The following is a 9345-nucleotide window of genomic DNA, read 5'->3' as shown; positions in this document are numbered from 1 at the left end:
AGCTAGAGCAAATATCACCAAATCTGACTGAATTTAAATTACCATCAGGGTTACTACTACTTGATGAAAAAAATGCAGATCCTTTGCCTACCTTTCTCCCTCTCCCCAGATTTAGTAGATGCAGGGTGGAACTCACACCTTTATGTTTAAACTGGTTTCCCAAGTGACTCCTAGAACTTGTTGTGTTTGGATGCCATGGGCTCTCTACAGTCCTCGTTTAGAGTATCAGATAAGATAAGTAGAGTATCAGATAAGTGGATTACCCCAGGGCACACGTTTTTCCAGGGGAGGAAACTGAGTCATAACAGAGAGAGATGATGTGACCTTACCTGGGTCCTGGAGCTAGTTGGAGCGAACAGATTTAATGCTGACATTTGTCTGCAGTAGTGGCCACAGTGGAGTTGCCTGTAGACCAGTGGGTAGGTGGGTGGGTGGGTGAGTGTGACAAAGCAGGGCAAGTTACTTTGTAGCCTTCAGGAAGCCTTTAGCCTCCTTCTGTGTGTTGGTGAAATTTCCCAGAGGCTTAATGGGAGAATTGGACTCAGTGGGATGTAATAATCAAACGAGTGTCTGGACTAGTAATGCTTTAATCTGAGAATTTTTATTAAATGCTTGCTGTGTGCTGGGTGAAAAGGAGCTGAAATCCAACTATTCGCTCTCATGTGTGCTTTCACTGTTGAAAGGAACATGACATGCCTTCAGGATTTTGATGTTGACTGTTAAATTGTGTCAAAGCCCTGGGAAGCCACATTCAAGAACCAAATCTGAGGTTTTAGATAAACAAAGCACATAGGGCTACTAGATTTCAATCTAGCTATGTGGTGTGATCATTGCTAACATTTGAGGCACTTCCATGAGTTAAAATTTGTCTTTTAGAGTGGGTTTGAGGAAACAAAGACTCAGCTATGTAAGATATGGACCACAGTCACACATATGGAAAGTGATGCAGGCTGGAGAGAATTCAAATCCAGATGTGACTGGTTCCAAACCAAAATGCAGAGATGAAGATGAAGCCTCTTGGACTACACCAGACTGCCTCCTGCTCTGCTTAACCCAGTGGTTATATATGTGTCTCACTAGACAGTAAGTCAGGAGTCCTGGTGTGGCGCTGTGGGTTAATGCGCCAGACTGCAAAGCTGTTTGAACTAACTGCAAGGTCGGCGGTTCAAGCTCACCAGCTGCTCCTCGGAAACCCTATACAGGGTCGCTATGGGTCGGAACCGACTCGATGGCACTTAACAACAACAACAGACAGTAAGTCTATTGAAGGCAGGGACTGCCTGCTTGTTGCCCTTGGATTTATGTTCCAGGCTGTGCCCAATAGTTTCCCTGCCTTGTAAATGAACATTTACTGAATCGAATGCAGAATGCTTGCCTCAACGCATAGAGATCTATATAGCTTTTGTTGTTAAGCGCCGTCGAGTTGGTTCTGAGTCACAGCAATCCTGTGAGCAATCTAAGGAGCAGCTGGTGGGTTTGAACCCCCAACCTTTGTTCCCAGTCCAGTGCTGATCCTACAGCGTCACACCAGAAGTCCAGTGGTTTGCAAATGAAGGTATATTAAAATAAGAATAAATTGCACAGAAACAAGATCGTTACAATAAAAAACTGGAGTACACGAAGTTACTTGGTTGATTTTCCCCAAAAAAAGCAAAACAAAATGTGCTCCATGTTATGGACGATTCAACGTGCAAAAAGTTGTTAACGTTTTTGCGGCTTTTGTTGCCTTTTCAAAATAAAATCTGGAAGACACAATAAAGTGGTCGATTCCTTTAATTTCTGAAGCATGTAGTTCCAGTTGTAATAATACCTTTAAAATTAATTAAATTAGCGTGGTGTCATTTTAGAACTGATTTTAACCTCGCTTATCTATAGAACGGCAGGAGATAAACCAGGGGAAGCCGACGTGGTAACCTAGGTAACGGGGGCGTGCATCCTCTTTCTTCGCGGTATCCAAAGACCACGGCGAGAACGCTCTGAACAAGTTTGGTCTGTTGGTTACATCGTAGTTCGCGATGCATTCTGGGTGCTAGCAATATGGCGTCCTCCTTGATGTGCTGATGAGAGGAGTTTCACTGTAGCTCCTAACCAGAGGGCAAAACGCTCCAAATCCAATAAACCCACATTACTCGTTTTCTTCGCGAGACCGTGTCGTCCGTTTCTCAGGACTTGTTCTCAGGCAGGACATTGTCACGGAACCGAGGGGCAGGGCCAGCCAGGCCGCGCGGACCCGGGGGTGAGGAACCGGCCGCGGGCGACACGATGGGCCGATCCTGGCGCTGGTTGCAGCAGCTTAGGCGAGTGCCGGACCCGCAAGGCTGAGAGTGGCTAGAGGAGACCCGAGGCGCCCTGAACCTCTTCGCCTCGGCCGGAGACCTCAGCCTAGTCGGAGAGCCGACTCCACGAGCGGGTGCCGGCCTATCCACGGATCTGACGCGTCGGCGGCCGAGAGCAGGGTCATCGTGAGGCCTTAGGTCGCTCACGCTTTTGACAGCTTGGCTCGCAGCTCCTTAGAGAACGTCCTGCCCCAGAAGCAGCCAGTGGCTTAGGATCCGGGGGTGTGCAGAGCTTCCTGGCCCCCTCCTCCCCCGGCTCTCCCCACCCCCTCCGACTTCCCGCACAGGGTCCGAGCTAGGGCTGGAAGCCTTTGTGCCCGAGTGGGGGGGTCTCCGCACGCGCCCACCCACTCCCTGCTCCCCACCCCGTTTTTTGGGGACTACTGATTTCACCACAGCTGGTGCACGCTCCGCTTTAAGGCTGGAGGTTCTGGAGCGCTTGCTGCCCAGGACCCCTCCGCCCCCTCCCCCGCTGATGGAGGCCGAGATGCTGCAGGCGCCTCTGCTGGGACTCGGGGAGGACGAGGAGGCCGACCTCACCGACTGGAACCTGCCTTTGGCTTTTATGAAAAAGAGGCACTGTGAGAAAATCGAAGGCTCCAAATCCTTAGCCCAGAGCTGGCGGATGAAGGACCGGGTAAGTGGATTCCAAGGGCACCCCGATCCTCGGGTTGCTCCCCAGGAAAGCTCGCAGCGGGAGCCTGCCCCCACCCCCTCTTCTCCCCACGTGGTGCGGGGCAGCAAGCATGTCAGACTCCACTTGTGAAACACTGAAGGTGGGAAAGGCTGTGGTATAATGCTTCATTGGCTAGCTCTAATTCAATGCAAACCGAGTTCTAATTCAGATAATAAAAGTGAAGCCGAGTTGGACATCCTGCCATGCAAGTGTTTGAATGCTCTTTGTACTGTTCAGACGTAGAGGAAGGATGACGGGATAGAAACAGTACTTGCACCCTTGTGGTTAGTCTACTCCCCCCCCCCCAAAAAAAAAAAGAAAAAAGTTGGGACACGTCTAATGTTTCCAGGGTGTTAGGAAACAAGATTATTGGAAAATGTTGCATTAGTAACATATAAATGGAAAGTTATTTTAAAGTGACAGTGAGTTTCCTCATCGGCTGGAGTGGATCTTCCCACCTTTGATGCGGTTTCATGTTGGTGTAACTTGCAGACGGATTTTCTTCAGTAGTGGAGCTCGGCTTGGTGGGCTGGGGTTTAGGGTCAGGCTTTAGACGGTCCCACTGGAGTGGGCTCACACAAGCAGCAGGTCGGAAAAGAGAAAGCAACCTGTGCTGAGTGTGCAGGTCCTGGTCTTCAAAGCAAAAGAGTGTGTACGCTCCAGTCTGTCCTCTTCCGCTTCATTTTCTCCTTCAAGGTGGCCTGTATTTGAGCATTCAGTGGTGTAAAAAGGGGAGGCTCGTGGTGGTATAATATGATGTGCTTTGTGCTAGGCGTGTTAGGACCCTTCTACCACTATGGGTTCAAACCTAGCCGCTGCTCCGAGGAAGAACCATGTGGCAGTCTGCTTCTGTAAAGTTTTACTGCCTTCAAGCACTTCTTCTGTCCTGTCAGAATTAACTTGATGGCTGTGGGTTTGGATTGGGTTTATGTGTGTGTTTGTAGAAGATGATTATTTTTTAGTGTGTGATATTGAGCTTGTGTAAGATTGCTGTTGTCGTCGTCAAGTGCTGTTGAGTCATAGTGACCCCGTATAGGTTTCCAAGGAGTAACGGGAGGATTTGAACCGCTAACTTTGTGGTTAGCAATCCTGTGCTTGTTTTATAGCACCACACCAGGACTCTGTGTAACTGACACATTGGTTACTAGTGACTGACAAATAGCTTCACAAGTACACTTGCTAATTCTAGTCGGTCACTCACTAATAACCAATGCTTCATTTATTGATTTGGCTTATTTTTGAAAAAAAGGTTAGGAAGATGTCTTTCATCCAAAAGTTGCTTAAAGAGTAAATTAAGTGGTCACTGGTGGAGACTGTGTAAAGCCTGTCTTTAAGGAGCCTTGGTGTCACAATAGCTAAGCGTTGGACTGTTAAATATTGCTGGTTCAAACACACCCATGACTCCACAGGAAAAAGACCAGGTGATCAACTCTTCTAAAGATGGTTGTTGTTGTTGAGTGCCATGGAGTCGGTTCTGACGCATGTGACCCTATTAGGGTTTCTGAGGAGTGGTTGGTGAGCTTGAACCGCCGACCTTTGCAGTGCAGTGCATTAACCCGCAGCACCATGCCAGGACTCCTTGTGAAGATGGCAATCTAGGACACCCATGGGGCAGTTCACCTCTTCCTACAGGGCTTTGATGAGTTGGAACTGAGGACACACCACAGCACACACACATCTTCAGTACTAATTATATTTTCCAAAATTTGTGGTTGTCATGTATACGTGAGAGAAATTTATTTTAAAGCAGCTCTATTTAATCACTGTTTTCATTCTGTTTGAAAGACTTTTTTTTTTTAGATGTGGTTCCCTCTGCTATCCTAAACCCGTGTTCAAACTATTCAAAGAATTTTATTGGATATATTTTGACTTTTTCATTTGTTGAATTTGTGAACAGTAACCTTTTCTTATAAGGGAAAGACTAACTCTGTGAGTCTGAGTAACTAGTGAGATTGTAATTTAGAAATGAGTCAGGGAAGGGAATTTGCCGTATCTGACTTTGGCAAATTGTTTTAAAAAGAAAATCAACAGGTACCAGTGTTAGTTAAGGATTTGAGAGTTTGACATCTTACAGAGTCCATGAAGTCTCTCCTCTGGTCGGACCCTGAAGGGGTTTCCCTTCCCTAGAAAACATCCTTTCTTTTTTTAAATGTGAATTCTTCCAATTTTTACACAATGGAATGAATCTGGATAAGACAAACCCTATCTGTGGGGCTGGCTTCAGCCAGTGAATTACCCGAGTGTGACTTATGTTCTGTTACGACGATTAGAGGCGGCCAGGCTGCAGTCACTCTGTGTTGGAGGTGGCCGTTAGTGGGCCAAGGGGGCCTTCTTTTTTTTTTAAAGCTTTCATTTTGAATTGAGTGATAGTTTACATGGGAGAACATTGGTTTTGGTTTTGCATTCATCCTATCATAGTTTGTTTCATTGCAATGATGACAATTCCCTCCACGCGTCATCATTCAACAGTATTTGCTTCTGTTCCCTCTGTTGTTTGTGGGTTTTTTTTTTTTTGATTACACAGAAACACTCATGAATATATAATCATTTAAACAACCCAAGGGCACATTCTGCAAGCCTGTCTCCTGGCCACCAGCACATAGCCTTTCTCTTTCCATGAGTCTAGCATCATCAGCTGCACAATCTCTCTTGTGTCCTCATCTCTGCCTCCATCTCTGGTGTCGTTGCTTCTCTGGATGGTTGTTGTTGTTGGTAGTGGTGATTTGCCGTGGAGTCAGTTCCGACTCACAGCGACCCTGTACAGGGTTTCCAAGGCTGTAAATCTTTATGTGTGCAGAAAGCCTCATCTTTCTCCCGTAGAGCAGCTGGTAGTTTTGAACTGCTGACCTTAACTGCTTGGTTAGCAGCCCGATGCGTAACCACTACACTACTAGAGCTCATTGCTTCTCTGGATAGGGTCCCACATTCCGCTTGTGCTCTTCTCCCTTGATGGTCCTAGGGTCCTCTGTTCTGGAAAGTAAGATTAACTCCTCCCTCCTTCTACCTTTACGGTTATTGTGACAGTCACAATTAGTCATGATAACAGTTACTCACTATTGAATCATAAGAATCTTATCCCCATCTCCTTTCACTAGACCCGTCTAGACAAGATGAAAACTGTTCAGTGGGAATTCTGCCTTCCCCCATACACTCTGAAACTAAATTCCCTCTTGAAAACTTGTAAGCCAGTCACTTCATGTTTTTATAGCCCCTCCTCCACCCCATTTTTCTTAGCCAGTTGTCTGAACTGCCTGCCCCTATCAACCCTGTGTCTAGAGGGGATAGGTTTGATCCTTGATTTGAAGACTCCTTCCCTCTCAGCTGTTATTTTGAGCTACTACATCCATAAGTATAGGTCAAGTTCATCAAATTGTAGTAATTTATACTTGTTTCCTGTATCAAATTTCTTTATCTTCCTCTATTGGAGTTCTGATCATCAAGCCATCAAAGCTAGATTTGGGTGTTCTTGTGTGTCTCTCCTCACTTCATATCAGCTGGACACTTCCTTCTCAACTCTAGCTCTCTGTGGCTAAGTCCCAAGGGGGCCTCTTGCACTGCACGAGGAATAGTACAGACCAGTTCTGTCAGCTGGCCACGGACTCCTCCCAAAATACAAACCCAGCCCTTGCTCTTTCTGAGCTTGGTGGACAGTTTCATAGACTGTTATTTTGTGAACAGATGATTACAAACTGGACATCCGCTGATGACACAACCCTGTTGGCTGGAAGTGAAGAGGACGTAAAATACTGATGAGGATCAAAGACCTCAGCTTTTCAGTAATCCTCACCACTGGGCCAAAAAATAACATGATAAATGGAGAAAGGATTGAAGTTGTTAAAGACTTCACTTTGCTTCGGTCCATAAATAACACTCTTGGAAGCAGCAGTCAAGAAATCAAAGAGGTATTGCCATGGGCAGATCTGATGCGAAAGACCTCTTTAAGGTGTTACAGGGGCAAAGATGATCAGGTTGAGGAAGATGGTGCGCCTGACCCAGGTCATAGTGTTTTCACTCACCTCATATGCCTGTGAAGGCTGGAAGACCAGGGAAGAATCAATGCTTGTGACTTGTGGTGTTGGAGAAGAGCATCACAGACTGCCAGAAGAACAGCCAAGTCAGTCTTGGAAGAAGTGCAATCAGAATACGTCTTAGAAGTGAGGATGGTAAGACTTCTCTCATACTTTGGAAATATTGTTAGGAGGGAACAGTTCCTGAGAAGGGCAGTGAACAAGAGAACGACCCCAGTGAGACGGATTGACACAGTGGCAGCAGCAGTGGGCTCAGACAGAACAAGTGTGACGATGGGGTAGCATCGGGAACTGTTTCCTTCTGTTGTGTGTAGGGTTGCTATGAGTCTGAACTGACTCCACGTTGTGACCTGACACTCCATAGAACCTAACAACTGGTATGCTGTTGGAGGTGTTACAAATTCCTAAAATTTGCATCCTTATCAGAGTTTGCTAAAGTTTCCAAAATATTTACCTGCCACTCAGCATTCTGCTTCCTTCCAGAGCCCCCGTCCAGGCCGGCTTGCAGTAGAGATTCCCGCAGGCTTTGTTCTCATTGATCCTGGTTTTCAAATTCCATTGTGATTGTGGGTTAGTTCTTAAGTTACTGTTAGGTTAGTACTATTATTGTCACATTTGTTTGCTGCTTGGTTAGTTCCACAGTGTCGAGTCGATTCCGACCCATAGCCACCCTGTATAGGGTTTCCAAGGAGCAGCTGGTGAGCTTGAACCACTGACCTTGCAGTTTAAACAACTTTGCAGTCTGATGCATTAGCCCACAGTGCCCCACCAGGACTCCATGATATATACTGTTGTTGTTATGTGCCGTGGAGTCGGTCCCGACTCACAGCGACCCTTTACAGGTTTTCCGAGGCTGGAAATCTTTGTGGGAGCAGAAAGCCTCATCTTTCTCCTGTGGAACAGCTGGTAGTTTCGAACTGCTGACCTTGCGGCTCACAGCCCAATTCATAACCACTACGCCACCAGAGCTCCTTTGATATATACTAGGGGCTTCAAAATATTGGTGGAACAATGGAGTCAAAAGAGAATGGAATTTTTTTTCACGAACTTTTTGAGGCCCCTCCCTTGTATATTATATATGAATTGCAGTTTAGAATGAGTCATTTGTATACCTATGGTTAAAATGGATGTGTAGCTATCTCCCCCACGTGTGTTTGACTGTAATGCTTTATAGTTACCACAGTTCATTTTCCCACTGGAAAGTGGGACAAGAGTCACAGATGGCTCTTACAGATGTGGAGCAACATCAGACACTCCTGGACCAACACACTGTGCCTTGTGTGCACACCGTGACTCTCCCTGATCTGTAGCCTGGCTTACTCGCATCGCTTTGTAGGCAAACTTTGAATTAGTCACAGAGGAATCTTGAACGGATACATTGAACCAGTCCTCTGGACAGAGGAGTGGCTATAGTGGTTTTGAGCTCGCATAGACCGTATTACTTTGTACAGTTTCCCTTCTGCCTTCGTCACCCTCATTCTCTCTTCATTGGCGACAGCTGGACTCGGCTCCACTCTGCTGAGACTATCCCGCCTTGGTCATAGATGTTGTTGGCTGCCGTTGCTGACTCGTGCTGGCCGCATATGACAGAGTAGAATTGCCCCAAAGGGTCTCCTAGGCTGTAATCTGATTGGAAGCAGGATCGCCAGTTCTTTCTTCCGCAGAGCTTCTGGGTGGGTTTGTGCCCCTAACCTTTCAGCAGCCAAGTCCTTAACCATTGTGCCACCAGGGCACCTTTGCTTAAGAATGTTGTTGTGTGCCGCTGACTCCACTGTGCCCCTCTAGGATAGGGTAGAACTGGCCCATTGGGTAATCTCTTTATGCGAAGGAGCTCTGCTGACTCAGTGGTTAAGGATTTGGCTGCTGACCAAATGCGTCAGTGGTTCACGTCCCCACCACCTGTTCTGTGCCAGCAAGACGTAGAGAACGGTGTTTGTAGAGATGCACGCCCCATGACCTCGGGACTTTCTGCGGCAGTTCATGTCTGTCCTGCGGGCTTGTGAAGAGTTACATCAACAGGAAGGCAGCAGGTTTAATGCTTTTAGAAACGGACTGCCAAATCTTTCTCCTGCAGAGCTGCTGCTGGTAGCTTCAAACCGCCGACCTTTTGGTTCACAGCTGAGGCTGTAACCACTGAGCCAGCAGGCAGGGCTCCTTGATGTGATCACCATCCCCTGGGAAGTCTGAAGGCCACTTTCTGTCCTTGTTTTGTTGGACCTTTCTGTGGTATTTCACACAGTCCGTACCCCAGTTTGGATCACTGATCCTCCTTTTCTGTGAGTGAGAGGAGACTTGGCTGATGTTC

The 9345-nt window shown here is 46.9% G+C and overlaps 1 protein-coding gene across 2 annotated transcripts in view; it reads left to right on the top strand.

The window, feature by feature from the left end:
- Positions 1–2013: 2013 nt before the first annotated feature.
- RPTOR (regulatory associated protein of MTOR, complex 1) overlaps positions 2014–9345 on the top strand; it is a 383851-nt gene continuing 376519 nt past the window's right edge. For both annotated transcript variants that reach the window (XM_006869519.1, XM_006869518.1), the window contains exon 1: positions 2014–2973. In XM_006869519.1, coding sequence (XP_006869581.1) covers positions 2812–2973 — 162 coding nt within the window. In that variant the 5' untranslated portion in view covers positions 2014–2811. The remainder of the gene's footprint in view (positions 2974–9345) is intronic.

Source organism: Chrysochloris asiatica, unplaced genomic scaffold, assembly GCF_000296735.1.
Source record: "Chrysochloris asiatica unplaced genomic scaffold, ChrAsi1.0 scaffold00132, whole genome shotgun sequence".
Lineage (NCBI taxonomy): Eukaryota > Metazoa > Chordata > Mammalia > Afrosoricida > Chrysochloridae > Chrysochloris > Chrysochloris asiatica.
This window is presented reverse-complemented; position numbering and strand designations above follow the sequence as displayed.